At 50.2% G+C, this 15767-nt stretch overlaps 6 protein-coding genes across 6 annotated transcripts; 1 reads left to right on the forward strand and 5 right to left on the reverse strand.

Moving 5' to 3' along the window:
* Positions 1-620: 620 nt before the first annotated feature.
* On the forward strand, positions 621-2306 carry CC77DRAFT_1008750 (hypothetical protein; the record flags this gene model as incomplete). Its single annotated transcript, XM_018523557.1, has 1 exon — positions 621-2306. The coding sequence occupies one exon, from the start codon at positions 621-623 to the stop codon at positions 2304-2306; it is 1686 nt and encodes a 561-aa protein (XP_018386136.1).
* A 1283-nt stretch (positions 2307-3589) lies between these two features.
* Positions 3590-4131, reverse strand: CC77DRAFT_1070296 (hypothetical protein). Its single transcript, XM_018529108.1, has one exon. It carries the CDS (start codon positions 4101-4103, stop codon positions 3657-3659), a length of 447 nt encoding a protein of 148 aa, XP_018386137.1. The 5' UTR covers positions 4104-4131; the 3' UTR covers positions 3590-3656.
* A 210-nt stretch (positions 4132-4341) lies between these two features.
* CC77DRAFT_1061292 (hypothetical protein) lies at positions 4342-4890 on the reverse strand (the record flags this gene model as incomplete). Its single annotated transcript, XM_018528415.1, has 1 exon — positions 4342-4890. One exon carries the CDS (start codon positions 4888-4890, stop codon positions 4342-4344), a length of 549 nt encoding a protein of 182 aa, XP_018386138.1.
* Positions 4891-5065: 175 nt separating this feature from the next.
* CC77DRAFT_78592 (hypothetical protein) lies at positions 5066-7501 on the reverse strand. Its single transcript, XM_018533168.1, has one exon. The coding sequence runs from the start codon at positions 7180-7182 to the stop codon at positions 5242-5244; it is 1941 nt and encodes a 646-aa protein (XP_018386139.1). The 5' UTR covers positions 7183-7501; the 3' UTR covers positions 5066-5241.
* A 1872-nt stretch (positions 7502-9373) lies between these two features.
* Positions 9374-10453, reverse strand: CC77DRAFT_935395 (cyclin; the record flags this gene model as incomplete). The annotated part of the gene is made up of 1 exon (XM_018534441.1): positions 9374-10453. The coding sequence occupies one exon, from the start codon at positions 10451-10453 to the stop codon at positions 9374-9376; it is 1080 nt and encodes a 359-aa protein (XP_018386140.1).
* Positions 10454-10782: 329 nt separating this feature from the next.
* Positions 10783-11845, reverse strand: CC77DRAFT_78571 (hypothetical protein). The gene has a single exon (XM_018533167.1). It carries the CDS (start codon positions 11721-11723, stop codon positions 11112-11114), a length of 612 nt encoding a protein of 203 aa, XP_018386141.1. The 5' UTR covers positions 11724-11845; the 3' UTR covers positions 10783-11111.
* Between the last annotated feature and the right edge of the window lie 3922 nt (positions 11846-15767).

Raw genomic sequence — 15767 nt, forward strand, 5'->3', positions numbered from 1 at the left:
TTCTCGAATCTTCCTCGAAACAAGGCAGGTATATCCGTCGTGTGCTGATAGTCAGTAGTCACTAATGAGCAAATTGACCGTTTCATGAGTGACTTAAGCTGTCCATTATACTCTCTCTTCTAAGCCATATCAGTACGTCATGCTAAACATTAAGCCATAGTACTCGAAATACGCTGCTTCTTCAGGAAACACGCCCTGAAATATAGCAACCGCACTTCTAGTTATGAGGGAAAGCACACCGGGTCCTGAAGAACAAAATTCCACGCCGCCAACGTCCATAAACTACTTCCTACAGCTGCGTTATTCCTAGATGACGCTTCAACGTTATCATCGAAGTTTTCAAAAGAGTCCGGCAGTCTGAATGGACCCAAACATACAGTAGTGCCTTGGTACTGCTTTAACGCCTGCGATGCTCCTGCCCAAGACGCTCCACCCTGCGGCAGCAGCGAGCGTCTTCATGGCTGCCAGCATCAGTCATGAAAACAACTTCATTTCCTCTCGACTGTCTACAAAAGCCCATTTCCCACCCCCAAGCTCACCTTTCTTCTCCAACCCAGTCAAAAAGAACTTTCTACTGCCACCAACACAGATCAACTCTCACGCTGCACGTCTCGAACATCATGCTTGGATCCGTCCTTCCCGTCCTCACCTTCGTAGCCTTGGCTCAAGCTAGGGCTATTGTCACCAACCACTGTCCCTACAACGTCTACGTCTGGTCTGTACCTCAAGTCCTCAGCTCCTCCCATACCGACAATGTCCCCATTAAACCTGGTGGTCAATATCAAGAGCCATGGCGTCATGGTTCTATCGTTAACCCCGGCGTCGCTATCAAGATCTCAACCAAGTTAGATGGTATCCTCAAGTCCGCCGATGAGATCGACTTTGCTTACGCTGTCGACGGCAACGATGATAACAAGATCTGGGTCGACCTATCTCAAGTTCGAGGAGATGTATTCAAAGACAACCTCGCTTTCCACAGCTGCACCACGCAGTACGGGTCCGCGAATGTCCAGACCCATCAGTGCACTGCTACCGATGACGTCGAGCTAGTGCTGTGCGATACCTCACCACGTTCAACGCCGGAGAAAGACCCAACATCTTTGGAACAAGTTAAGGCGTGTTACGACTACCACCATGTCCTTCCTGAAGTTCAAGAAGGCGGCCTTCAAGTTGCTGCAGACACCGATTCGGATTCGGACACTGATTGCTGCGAAGAGAGGGACGGCTCAGCACTCAAGTTTACCTACACGATAGCGTTGACCGGTGAATATACCGCTACGCCTGCTTCTGAGCCTCCTGCGGAATCCTCAGTCGCAACACCTACCGATGGTTCTTCCGTATCTTCTTCGCCGTCAACAAAAGCCCACACTTCGTCTACCAAAGTTCATTCATCTACCAAAGTCCACTCGTCAACCAAAGTCGCCTCCACAACGTCTTCCACTTCTAGTCTGCGTTTGTTCACTCCGCCATATGCTGTTCAGACCGACTGCCCAGAATGTGAGAAGCTACTGGTACTCAGCCCGTGTCTTTCTAGGATTGTCTATCCAGCAAGACGCCGCGCCGCCGCAATTCCTCGGTCTACTTCAGACACTATCACACCACAGCACAGAACAAAGCCAGCACTGTGTGACATGGTCCGGAAATATCATCCTGGAATCGGAGCTTGCGACGAAACGACACTAGAGTCTCACGCTCGCATAATATTCCCGAAGATCTGCGACCCTCAGTATGTAACGCTACTGATGGGCTTCCCGTGTGAGGAGATCACAGAGGAGCTGAAGACGATGTATCCTGGCATCGATGCTCCAAAAGCCTCTCGGAGCGACTGCGAGTGCGAGCCTGACTGCGACTTCTGCGGACACTTGAACGACACCTGCATCTGCTCCACCCCCATGGGTAAAGGCCAAGATATTCTGTCTCCACTCAAAAAATTTGAGCCCCGTCTTGTCGAACCCGGATCCCGAAAGATCTGCTTGTACTCCCTTTGCAATCCTGCACTTCTCGAAGAATGCCGTGATGTAAAATCCGTCCTCATATCCACTCTCACGTCATTTGGAGAACGTTACGAGGACTGGGTAGAGGAGGGAGTGAATGCCGAGTGCGAACAAATCCAGGTCCTCCGGGATGGCAACGGCAACTACGGAATCTGTATAGCTGATCTTTGCGACCTCTATCCCGAGAAATGCGACTTGATTCAGTCGACTCTGGCCTTCGCTACCAAGACCAAATTCGATGAGAACATCGTCTTCATAACCAACCATGACGACTGCGCCCTGTGGCCATATCATGACAATGGAAAGTACTAGAAGTCACTCAGCATACATCGCGACACGAAGGATGACGACGATGACGATGATGATGATGACGACGACGATGACTACTACTACTACGAGTACGGCGAAGTCTGTTCTTGTTTCATACTCTATTGCGCGTGTCTATGTGCTTAGGTGTTTGCGATTCATATCTTCAGCATTCGCATAGTTTATTGCCTGCAATACATCTGCTTCTCAGCCTCTTTATCTTCTTGCCTTGATCGCTAGACATGTACGGAGATATTTGTTATTATAAGCTGTACCCAAGACGTTGCCTCTCAAGGTATTCGCTAGGTTATTCGAGTGCTGATGCTGAAGACTGGTGCTTCGGTCAGGATTTGCGCTCTTTTGACTTGCGATACACAAAGAAAGGGCCTCTTTGTCAAGTGGCTATACGCATTGGAATGTCACATACTAGCGCTATCCTAGTACTAAGCACAGAATCCAGGCGGACTGCTGAAAGATTTGCTACCTCCAAGACTTCAGCTATCAAGCACTGGCATTTACGCACGATAGTCTCCGCTTAGGACTAAATTGCTTCCTCGTCGTGATGACTAACATTTAAAGATTGTATGCCTGTGCTCGTAGCATGAATTCTCTCATCTCAACCAGAAGCCTCTACTTCACCTCCTCGTTTTCTTCATTCACGAGTTCCTTATACTGCTCCTCGAGATTTTCGAGCATATCCTGCTGAGTTACGGTGCGTTTAAGAAGCCGAGAAACTTCGGTTCTCAAGCGCGCAACGACTACTGGCGGAATGGTGGGGTCACTCGCCATCTGTGAGATTGTGTCGTTCAGCTCGGTAAGGGTGCTCTTTATTTCTGGGATTTTGTTCTTCAGGTTTTCAATGTAGGCTTCGACGACCACACGACGTCCGTTGTAGATCATACGGGGGTCTGGAGTGTCGCCAGGATTGCCTAGAGTTAGGGACCTACCGAGCGGATCGTTGTTGTCGCAGGGGTTGTTAGACATGCTGAATGCGAAAACCCTTGGGCACACTAGATACTCAGAAGTAGCGTGTTCGTGCTAGACAAGTGAATGAATAATCGATACTGGATGGTCTACATATCTATCACGCATCGTTTGTCTATCCTCTATACTTGTGACCACAAAAAGCATGTGAACACCTCGAAAGCAAGTCTACGTCAAACCACAAAGTCTAGATATCATTTCAATTGTGACCTCACTGACCAAATGTACAAAGAAGCTTGGTTCGTTTCTGTTGTACCTATCAAGCTATTGTTGTAAATTCGCTTCAAAGACACTTCAGCAATATAGGCCACTATGTAGGCTCCCAGGGTATACCTCCATCTCCCATTACATGTCAGGAATCACAATCCTTGTTTACACCGCCTGATCATTCTCATCCTGGCTGTCTCCATCATCAGAGTCCACACCCTCAGCCTCGCTTATCACTGCTCCCATCTCGTTGAATAAGTTTGCCTTCACACTCTCACTCTTCTCAGCGATAAGTGTCTGGTACTCCTTAACGAAGAAGTTGTGTATACCGAGCATGCCTTCGATGTACGCATGAAGCTCAACTAGCTCTTTTGTCAATTTGTCTATGGTTGCTGAGTCGACGGGCTTGACCTTCTCCGCGGTTACGATCTTGTCCTGGAGCTTATCGAAGTCACGATGTTTTGCGTCGATGTTCTTCTTCTTACGATAAATAATTCTCTTCAGCTGCTTGCAGCGTTCTTTGTAGGCCATCTGGGAATCTGGGGCACTGGAGGGGTTGATCGGAAGAGCGGCGTCAGTGACTAGGGTGTTGTCGGAAACGTTGGTAGGCATGGTAGGTATCGTAATACTGTGAACGTTGGGATTTGAGTAGAAGATTTTCTGTGTGAGATGGTTGAGTAATTGACTAGTGATGAGAAAGGTCTATATATCTGATTTGTACAGTTTGTATGTTTGGATGGACAAGAAAGAACGCCAACGCCGTGAAAGCAAGTCTAGAACAACCCTGAAAGCAACGCTCGGAATCTACAACAAGCTAGAAAGAAAGTCTACAGCAAACCAGAAACTGTCGTTACTTCGAGAAGCAGCATAGAAACGCAAGGATGGTCATTAGCGCACGTAGCAACTCAATAGGATGCAAGACCGCAATAACAATGACCAAAGCCAAGAATGTTATGAGTTCCAGGTGTCTGTCTCCATCGCCATTCGGCGTCGGGTTGATCGAAGCTTGAAATTCCCGAGCTGCTTGCCCCGGATCGATTTGTGCCTCCCGGGTTTGCTCGCATGGTAGTTCCTGTGTTTTTTGCTCATCTCGGTCGTCGAGCTCCTCGCACAAACGTTTTTCAGCTCGCTCTAGCTCCCGATGCGCAGAGGTAACGTTGTTAGAAAAGGGGCCTACAAGCGACTGGATGTGTTGCCGCAGCTCTGTAAGGTAGTGTCGCGCCTTCTGGCGTTGGTACAGATCCAAACAGTCGAGCCAACAATCGAAGTTTTCCGGCTTGTATTCGGGATCGTTTTGGGCGCTGTGATAGAGCTCGTCGATCTTTTCAAGAACGTTGACATCGGCTCTTGTGATATCGTCTCCTGATGGCATTGGTTCGCGGGGGGTGAATGGCAGCATTGCTGACGAGTGCGCTTTTTTGTTTTTGAAAGACTGATATGCTGGTAAAAATGTAGTTTGTTTATCTTCGTTGAGGCGCTGTGTGTAGGGTGCCTGTCTATCGAGCTAAGATGAAGCTGAGGGTGTCGTTATATCCTTTTGCGATGATCTAGAGTTGACGACCATGTTCCTAAAGTCTCGTTTCAGTATCAGTCATGTGAGACTTCTCGGATTCACGACTTCGCCATGTGTCAAAATGTCTAGTCTCAATACTTGTAATTAATTCAGTTCTTTGATAAAGTGTTCAATGCGCACCGTATGCACTGCAGATCGAACCTAGCGAGATCCAATGTCTTAAACCCATGTCTCTTCCTACTTGGACCCAAAAATGCCAACCTTCATCTTCATCGGCGTCTTAGGCGTCAGCGGCCCTCTCTCCGCCGCAACTCCTGGCTCCGTATACATTGTCTTCTCATCCGCCGGATATTCGCTATCGACGTCCCTCTCTGCATCCTTCTCACACTGTCCAGCCCCCACTTCGATCTTAACATGCCCATTCTGATCTCCTCTCAGATTAACAATGAGAGACCCGTTCCCCTCATCAGGGTCGCTCAATAACCAAATATGTCTCATCCTCTTTCCTTCCCTCCGCTCCATAATATCGTCTGCTGCAGCTGCGATATCACCCCCACCCCGCGATGCAGCGATGATAAGATCGCGAGGATCGAGGTAATTGAAGCGGCCCAAATTAGACCAGCCAGTCGTGCGAAAAGCTTCGCACACAACTGCAATAATGATGACAAGGTTGAGAGAAAAGATAGCGTAGATGTAACTAGGTTGACCGAATTGCAGGGCGTAGACGTAGACCTTTGCTGGCTGCTGTGTAAACATGCGTCCGACCATCAGTTGCGCAGATGCGTACGCTACTAACATGTCGTCGGCCATGGCGACCATGCTGTTTGTGAGACCGGCAAGTGTGGCTTCTTCTTGGGGAATTGCGTCGATTGTTTGGTTGGTGGCAGACGCACGTGACATCTTGTATGCTGCGATGCTGGAGTTGAACGCTTCGCCAAGAAGAGAGACGTATAGATTTGTCATATCATTGGACATGAGCTCGTACTGCCGTACAACAGTTCGCGTGATGTTGCGCTGAGGATTGAAGTCGGGTATTGTCCGTATAGGCTTCACTGTGATGCTAAGGTTCCCAACATCGACGGTAACGTTGAACAGTGTAGGCGTGAAGTCGAATTCGCATTGCGTGGTGTTGAGAAAGGAATACGCTTCGCCAGCTGCGATAGAGAGATAGCGACGAGGTGAGCGATCACTATATGCCACACCCATTGCTACAATGGCTTTGCCGTCGTGGCCGATGTAGTTTGAGTACTCTGGGCCCTCTTCGCTATCTGGAAGATTACCAGACGCTGCGTATATCCATTCGTTGACTGGTCCGGAAAGAGTAAAGTTGGAAGTTGCGTTGTATGCGCAGGTGACGTTTGCCACATAGCCCGCCTCTTCATAGATATACCCTGCAATCTGGCTGTTCGAGGTGATTGCTTGGTCCTTCAATCCGACAGCTGCGCCGACACCATATGAACGGCCTCGGTAGCTGAAGCGTGTGTTGTCGAGCTTGCGGTGGACATGCGAATCCATACCAAAGGAAGAGGCTTGAGCTGCAGATGCAAGAAGCTGACTACTTTGTTGTTGACCAACTGAATAGGTGAAGAAGCCTTTTTGTGAACGCATTGACGGTCCTGAGCTGCCAATCATCATCGGATATTCCTTGATCATCGAGACGTCTTCGTAACTGGGTATAAGAAGCATGCCGCCGCCTACGGTACGCGATACCGATGGTGTCATTGAACCAGCCCAGAGCGCCGCAGGTACAAGACTAAGTAGCACGACAAGGACGGATGGAAAGAAGAAGCGCAGGGGTAAGTCCCAGTCCACTCTCATGATGCTCATATCCACCCATGTACGCAATACGTCCAGAGACACGCTGACGTTGGCAAGACGTAGTCGAAGTGCATAGTTCATGAGTTTGCAGATGACCGCGAGATGCAAAAGACCGAAGAAAGCGGCGAGAAGCTGTACAACAAGCGCTGCGGAACCAGGAAATCTGTTTGCCAGGGTGAAGAGCTCTCCAGTTACACGCCATTCGTTGAGTTGTGAAAGCAAAAGTACTGTCGAAAGGGTTGTCGTAAACGAAAGTCCGTAGAAGGTATTGTAGCGTCCCCAGTGGCTATGTCGCATCGTTCGGCCATCATTTCCAGTCGGCCTTCGATCGCTAGGTAGAAAAGTGAATTGTCGAACCATTACAAAATTAAACGAGTGAAAAGGGACCGGCCAGCGGTTACGAAAGAAAACCTTCAAGGTGGATGAACGAGTGATAGAATGCAAAATCGATGGAATCGCGAGTTGAGCATCTTAGACGGTGGTTGAATGTTCGGCTTGGTAGCCTACCGTGCCCCAAGAAAGTGTTGACAATTGTTGTATCAGGTGCGGCGAGATTCATGCCTGAGACTTGAGACCCACTGTGAAAAGGCCTGATGAGGTACGTTTGAGCATAACTTCTCCTGCATGAAAGGATACATGTGTGAATTATCGATATTGTGCAAATATTGGACTGGATGAGTATGGCATCTCCTTGCTGAGTTCATGTGTTGGTCTTGTCGGGTTGGCAGATAATGCGCCTTCTTGATTTGGGAGAGGAGCATTGAGAGACGACTTGGAAGCATTCTCAACTATCGGATGCGCTCGATCAGCATAATCCTTCTAGATAGTACGAACAGTACTTCATCGGCAATCTCGTAGTTGGAAAGTTGCTAGGTGCAGCGAGATCTGGTGCGCGATCAAAACGCGGCGAACGGTTCATCTGGCGCATCGCAAGGTAGGTACCTTGGTATCGGATTCGCATCGCCATCTGTCCAGTAAGCGAAGCGGAAGCATACTTCCTCAATTGACCAGACCGATAAAGAGTATCGTGCATAGCATCACCGCGTCGCAGACTGAGACTCGCCCGACCACGACCCCAAGCCCAAGCTCACGACTGATGACATCACCAAGTTGCTTAGTCCATGTCCATCTTCCCCAGCCCCATTGTACAAGCAGCCTCAACAGACGGTAAACTGATGCCAACGCATCTGCCGCACATGCAAAAAACAACGAAGCCAGCAATCCCAGCATTAGTCTTCATCCTCCTCGGCTGACTATGCCCCTGGAACCGACCAACCACACCCAAACACTCTAGCGCCAAGCTGCACATCTGAAACCCAGCGTTCCCACCCTGCCATGCTCAAAAAAGGCAAGCGTACTTCTTATCCCACCACAAACCGCGTTTGATCTACGCGGTCCAAACTCCTTGACTCCTGCATACACGATATTGTGTTGCCGTTGCATCTTGCATCATAATCTGCCTTTTGCTCATTTCTTCATCGGTGCGCTTTCGGAGAGTGCCTCGGTATAGGATTTGGTACATGCCGGGCTTACCGCCGGTTGTGATTGGGATTAGCTGTGATCACCAAGTATAGTGGAGGTATGATGTCGTTGACGGTTTCTCACCGGCACGACTCAGCCTTGGTCGACCTCAGTGCTGAGGTTGGCAGATATTGGGCGTTGTGGCCTTGTAGTAGATGTTTAGGTAGCATGCATGATAGCTGATTATGTGTGGTCGCTAGATTAGTCTGCCTATTGTGGCTGCGCAGACGGCCCGTCAAAGAATGTAGTACAAGGCAAGATGACTGGACAGCGTCGCAAGACGTGGAAACTCAGGTCCTGTATAGCTTCGTGGCTGTACCATATAGATGTGCAGACTAGTGACCGGTGTGATCTATGCCGTGAATTATGCCTGTGGTTGATTGCTGAGGTGCCCTCTGTACAGCCCTCTTGAACCCTTCTCGCATCGCTTCGTACGAACTACAGCGATAGATCGCCATCCTTCAATATCTCTCGCGTGATTCTTTCATGCAGTGTCCACAGTCGCGTATTGATGAGTCGCTTGATGAGCCGCACGCCACCTAATGTGTAAGTTAGCCTTCTGCACTAACTAGATAGATACCCGTCGAACCTAGCGCGCATGTCAGTCCCCAATCTACGGAAATTGCAAGAACAAAGCAAGAGTCATTTATCACGAACACCCGTTGCCAAGTACCTCGGAGAGACGGAAAAATGCGTTTTGACGGATTTTTTATTCATTACTCGCGTTGCCGCAAACAAGTGCAGGGAACGGATAAATGGTAGGCTAGCTAAGCTAAACTGTTCTGAGTCGGTCGCGCCGAGACGCAATATAGATGCGATTCAAGATGATGATGATATCCAACGCCGGTACAATGCTGTGCTGTGCAAATGCTAATTGTGTAAACGCCTGCCGATGCAAAGGTTGATGAGATGGGCGAAGAGATGTCCATCCAGTGAGCATCTTTCATCGGATCATGTCATGGAAACTAGGAAAGTCGTAAGGTCGGTAAGCGACAGTGTGGTGGATAGAACGGTGAAATAGCGAATAGAATTAATAGCCAGTTTGGCGGCCGGCGTAAGCGCCAGTCTGGCCAAACATTCTGCTGAAGATGCCGCCCGCTGACGTCTTGGCCTTCTTTGAGGGCTGCGTGTCGTACAACGGGAGGGTGTGTTGCTGCTTTGGTGCATATGACGAGATGGGGCCATTGATATATACAAGATTGGCGCCCATGTCTGCGTCGTAGCGCTGGAGGATAGCCTCTGAAGGCTCGTCGAGGAAGCTGTCGGGCGAGTCGGACGATGTCGAGACAGACGAGCTCCTGGTGGGTGGCGATAGAGATGGGGTGCGCGATGCCGCGCGGGATGATGGGATGTAGCGTGGTGCAGGATGCCTCTGGGGACGAGAGGCATATGATGAAAGGGATGAGTTTGATGCGTAGGGCTTGGTCGAGCGCGAGAGGTTCTCGACGGAAAGCTGGTACTGTTGACGTGCAAGCTCCTTCTCTTTCTCTGCGAGCCTGGCCTTCTCGGCCTGGCGAGATTGCCAGACACGGATGGGCGCTAGGAATGGCTCAAGGTGGTAGTAGAGGTCCTCAGGGTTGATGCGGAGATCCCAGTCAAGGAGGAACAACAGCTGCTTCTCCATAAGGTTGACCTCTGTGATGGAGAATCCAAAGTTCTCGTAGCCGCGGACAGCGCTGTACCTGGCCCAGTGCTTGTTCTTGGGCGAGGAGTCATTGAGGTTCTTGGCTGCAAGGATGAGAGAGGCAAGGAAGATGCGGTGGACAGTGCATCGCATGCCCTTGGCGACGGGAGGAAGACGCGACCGTAACCGGCTGAGGTAGACGAGGGAAGTCATAAGGGTAGCAGTCTGAACGTGGGACCTCTCGACGATGGATGTGATGAACTCTTCTACTGATGGCAGCGCGGGCTCACGGATACTGGAGGCAGCATGCTGAGGAGGCGATGCTGGTGGTGTCGGTGGGAGGTTCTTGTTGATTGATGGTTCGCAGCGAATGACTTGTGTGGCCTTTTGTGCAAGATACGAGATCATGTCATGTGATACAGGGAGCTGGATGAAGTGGTCCAGAGCAGCCTGGTTCTCGGCAACAAGGTTTGGTGAGTAAGGCATGTTGATGATGGTGATGTGTAGTGAGGGTGGTGATAGAGTCTTAAGTGAACGTCGAGATGTAGTTGTTGCTGTTGTTGCTGTATGCCCTGTGAGGCGAAGTCGCAATTCCGGTCTGAACGATGGTAAGCGGGTGTCCGAGGCTGCGTGGCTGACGACGAGGTTGAGAGGGCAGAATTCGCAAGGCAACAATTATTATGGGATGATTCCGAGTCCAGTCGAAATATTTTTTTGTATGTTTAAAGAAGGGATGGTCGATGGCACTGCCGTCTGGAAATTGGGAGCGTCGGATGGTGGAGCGCGAATCACTACCGGAGTGTGGAGAAGGCACCTGCACCGCTAGGATGGCAGGGAGGAAAGAAGGGGAGATGAAGAAGTGAAGCCGGTGACTGACTGTGAGGAAGAAGTATCGACGGCAGAAAGCGTGATACTTAAGAACGCACACCCCTTGAGCGGGTAGAGATGCGATGCTAAGTCGAGGGTCGAATCCTTTGGGGGTGGTGGTTCGGCGGCTGCGTGTGGGACCCAATGGATGCGGCTTACGGGCAGGAAACAGCTACGTAGCGCGCCACGCCGGACTCAGGCCAGCGGCTGTTTGGCTCGTTTGGGATGCCTGGAAGATTGCGAGTGGTGAGGTGCAGGACCCCAGGAATAGGCTGTTTCAAGTGCAAGCCAATGGTTTGTACGCAGCGCAGGGCCCTCTAGGCGTGAGAAATTGACAACCAATAGAGCCGTGATGCGAATCGCGTTTCGAAGGAGGTCGAGTATGTTTTAGATGGATGCGGGTTGGAGAGTTGTGTTGGGATGAGAGTGGACGAACGATCGAGGTGGGCGCAGCGGTCAACTTGACACGGTCTGCACTACAGGCCCTCGAGTTTGCGGCAGCAGTGGGCGATATGTATTCCGACAATCTTGGTGCTTGTGGAAGGCTGGCCGGAACTAGAGGGTCTGCTGGCCTCGTAGTTGGGTCACGTTGCTCGGTTGGGAGACAGAGGTTGAAGCGGTGAGTCGGGTTAGAGTGGAGCCAGATCACTATGGTTGATGAATAGCATGCGACCACGCAGTAGCGACACACCTGCTCCCATATACCTGGGGAACAGAAGCCAGCATGACGGTGACGAATTTGTGGGCGAAATGCAAGATAGCCCAGCCACTCCCAGCCCAGTTTGGGTATCGTGAAAACCTTGGGTAGAAAAGCATTTGCCTCACGAACACGCGTTGCATGCGTGTAATTCGGCGTAGTAGAGCCTGTCCAGCTTGGTATTGAACACATTTACTACCCAGTGTGGCTCAGCCGCCACTACACTTCCCAGCAGTATACTGCCTGTCCATCTGCATCAAGTGGGTGGAATAGGACCACGGCAAGAATCACGGCATTCACAGCATACAGCATCAACTCCGAACTGACCATCTCCCTGCCATCTGTCAGTCGCATGACAGCGTGTCTATCTTGACTCCACTCGGCCAGAGGGTGGACAGAGCTCGGGCATACCCACCACGATCCATGGATCGCCGTCATGCGCAGGGATTTAGCTCATTTCCATTGGCCGACACTCATTGCAAACAAGTCATATTTGTTTCAACACACCTGTTTCTTGCCATGTCCAACGACCAGCCTGTTTGAGCAAGGCGGAGGTCGAGGCGGATGGCGAGGACAGATGACAGCCAGCACGACCAACGCCATGTTCGTCTTCTGCCATGCTACAGCGCACCACCGGCAGCTGTACTCGACATGCCAGCCGGCCGGGAAGCACCAGACCGGCTTCATGCAACTAAAGCGTACCAATCAATGTCGAGGCCTCGCAGTTTCGAGACCTCCTCAACAGCCGCTGCACCGCCTCACCCGCTTTGCCAATCATGCCTCCAGATCATCGCTGCCGATTCTAGAAGGTCGTGGCCAGCGAGACATGTGATCTACTGGATGGCATCAATTCTTCCTCGTGGAGTCAACCACCTGCCTTTGTCAGTCTCTCCGTCTAAGCGATCAAACTAACTCCTCATCAATCTCGAATTCGTATCCCTGCATCCTACAGCCCTCCAAATGGGTTACCTAGCCGAAGCGCCAGATGAGGCTCTTCACTAGTCGCCAATTCCCCGCGGCTGCTATATCGAGACCCGGTTCGTGCGTGCCGCCCACCAGAAGCGCTCGTATCACCCAAATATGGTAGCATCGGACCTTGTCGCAGCCGTTGGAGCTGTCCCGGTACGTGGTTGCTTGCGCAATTTACTTGTGCAAGGCTGCGGGAGATCTGCTTTGTCGCTGTTTGAGGGCTGGCGGTTGGAAGCGACTGTGCAACGTTCCGACTGCCGATTCTCAGCGCTTCGAGGTTTCAGCAGGTCGTGGCCACAAGAAGAGTCGCGGCCCCCCAAAAGCACGTCATTGGGTTCTGGCCTTTACACGACCATGCTGCAGATGCACATATGAGTCTTTGTTATCGACTTCTCTTCGTCTCGTCGGACCCGCCTCGCCGACGTCAAACCGCAGCGTCGCATAACAAGTAGGCAACAGTTCAACACGTATCGAGAGGCGATTGCTTTACGAGCGCTTCTTGGCGACGCGCAATTCATGGCTCATTGCAATGGCGAGTTATCGATCCGAAGCGTACCGGCTACCACCGAGGCTCACGATGCGATAGAGGCGCAGTCCACCAACAGCTGACAATTACGTGCTAGCATCATCTGACCTTCCTCGCCACGTATCTACATGTTACTTCCGCGGACTCACGATCGCAGACTTTTACGATCACGGACCTTTACGATCGCGGGCTTTTGCAACTGCGGGACCCCGCACATGAAGCGTTGTCGTCTCTTTCGAGAAAAGAATCGTGACGTGTCGACACGTATCATTCCTTGCACAGTCTCCTTTGGAATGTGTCGCCGGTCTTGCATCAGGCCACATCGTACGTCACTGTATGAGTTTGAAGAGACGGCGAGAGCTTCGTGTACTGTGCTCAGGACAAAACATGAAAGCAGTGATATAATTGCTCGTGAGAGTTTCGCAATGCGTCCGTCCATGGGACGTGCGTTCGGAGTAAAAACATGGCTTTTTGGCGCACACATATGACGTGCGTGTGTGAGGTGTACAAGCAATTGCGGCAGAAGCAAATCATGACTCAGACGTTGTTGCATTTTGGAAGAAACAACATAGGGCGGGATGTATCAAGACTTGGAGTGCGAAGAGTGATTTTAAACAGGCACGTCATTGTCCTCGACCATGCTCTGGATCAGCCGCCGTCAAAGATTTCGAATGGCAAATTTATCTGAATAGTTTCTAACAGTTCTAGGCAGTGGACGAAGCTATGTCTTAAAGAGACAAGGCATAACACATGAAGGCCTTTCTTAGCGTCTTGGAAACAAGATGCCCTGCTCAGACATTCGTCGTTTAGGCCGATATTTCTGGAGGATTTCCGCCGATAGAGGATGACAAGAGGATTAGGCATCGTTGGGATTTATAGTCCTGAGAGCACTGGCGCCTCACTTCGCAGACATGGCGCTCTGAGCTTGAACTTTCGAGGACGAGCTTAGAAGGCGGCAGCGTGTAGGAATGAGGATCGGACTGGACAACACTTCCGTCATAACTTCTAGTGGTTTCTGTTTTAGAGGTGACGAGAGACCATCATACTGGCCACCGACCGTTTCTTGTCTTGAGAGGATAGGTGAAGTGTTGAGTGGAGGAAAGAAGCCGGTGAGCAAGGACTTATATGCATTTACAAAGCCATGCAGTAGGCCCATTGGGCTTTTGGTGCGCCCATCTCACTTGCAGCCCACGCCAAAACTCCACATGGCGATAAAGACTTTGAGATTCTCGAAAGAAGAGCAGCAGAACATGGCACCTGCTTGTGATTCTTTCGGTGTCATGGAGGCATGCGGAAGGCTGGTGGCAGTCTCATGCGACTTGAAGAAGAGTTTTCGGGTACAACGCATGATGGACGAATAGTATGTTTTGCAAAGAGACAAGTGCTATTTTGTGACCTGCTAGTCAGACCAACCGGTCATGTCACAGGTGTAAAGTCGATTTAGACGAACGGGGACCCATATTGACCGTCTTCTTTTTTTTCATTTTGGTAAACTGCACAAGAAGTGCAAAGATGAATGGAAGGTGATGGAAGGCCTGGAGGTGGAATTTATACCCGCAAGTCGAAGTCACACATCAGTGACGCTAAAGGCTTTCAAGGAAGAAACCGTATTACAGAGAGCCTGGCGCCATGAGCAGCGACGCATCTTCTCTATTCCGAGGTTTGTGGAGAGCGCAAGTAAAGAAGGTGGTAACAAAAAACCAGATGAGGAAGCGCCTCACCATGGGATTATTACATGGTGCCAAAGAAGAGCATTTTTGAGCATATTGATGTTTTCTGGATGAGCAAGGTCATGTAGTCATTTTCACGGCTTTTGGAGTGCAGCAGGCCTCATGTGAACTTTGCTTCAAGACTTTGGGAAAAACTCTTCGATGGATAGGAGCGTAGAGAGAAGAAGTTGGATCACTTAGGATTGCTTTATACACGCAACTTCAGAGCAGACCATGTCCAAAGATATCGCTTTTCGGAAGAACAAGGTTGTCATTTGGTCAATATGATCTTTTATGAAAGAGCAGGGCTCATGGACATATTGATCGAGAATTTTGATTTCGAGAAGCCTATACAAGACTGCAAGAGGAATCAGAGAGATTGGAAAGGTTCGAGTATGAGATTTCGACTTCTCCTCTTCACAGGTCATAGATTAAGCTTGTGTTAGCTTTTGTGGAAACACATTCATGACTGAGATGTCAGAAGATCTCAGAGGGAAGCAGAGTCCATGTACCTTGATAAAGGTTTTTTTTTGATTATATTTAGAATGAATGGAAGAAATGGTAGCAGAAGCGGGACCGCATCAAGGTAGATTTTATGCTCGCAACCCAGGGCAAATCACGCTCCATTGAACCGGGAACTTCTGGAGGAACACAGTCATCAACTCCTCGTGTTCAAGTTTTTGAAGGAGAGAAAAGTTCATAAGGTCATCCCAGGTCTGTTTCGGACACGTCGGAGATTGGAATCGAAGCGGTCAGATCGACGTTCTCTGAGTAACAGGTATGCTCGTGTTCCGGACCAGATCATTGCTGGGGTAGTTCCAGTTTTGAGAGCACACAGCCATCCATGAACGAGGCTGTAATGGGGAGGAAGACAGAGACCATAGTATGTCTTGTTTTTATTTTATAGAAACCGCGCGACGAGGTGAGGATGACGAACAAAGGCTAGAGTGATCGAGGAGATGTTTTATACACATTGCCTCGTAAGTGCGATCATTGGATGTAGCAGCGAAACCGACCGGCGATAGTCTCTCA

The sequence above is a fragment of the Alternaria alternata genome, assembly GCF_001642055.1.
Source record: "Alternaria alternata strain SRC1lrK2f unplaced genomic scaffold CC77scaffold_10, whole genome shotgun sequence".
Taxonomy (NCBI): Eukaryota; Fungi; Ascomycota; class Dothideomycetes; order Pleosporales; family Pleosporaceae; genus Alternaria; species Alternaria alternata.

What these genes read in the sequence shown, in the direction of transcription:
- CC77DRAFT_1070296 (XM_018529108.1), bottom strand. Translation starts at nt 4,103, where the DNA reads ATGCCTACCAACGTTTCCGACAACACCCTAGTCACTGACGCCGCTCTT.
- CC77DRAFT_78592 (XM_018533168.1), bottom strand. Translation starts at nt 7,182, where the DNA reads ATGGTTCGACAATTCACTTTTCTACCTAGCGATCGAAGGCCGACTGGA.
- CC77DRAFT_78571 (XM_018533167.1), bottom strand. Translation starts at nt 11,723, where the DNA reads ATGTGTTCAATACCAAGCTGGACAGGCTCTACTACGCCGAATTACACG.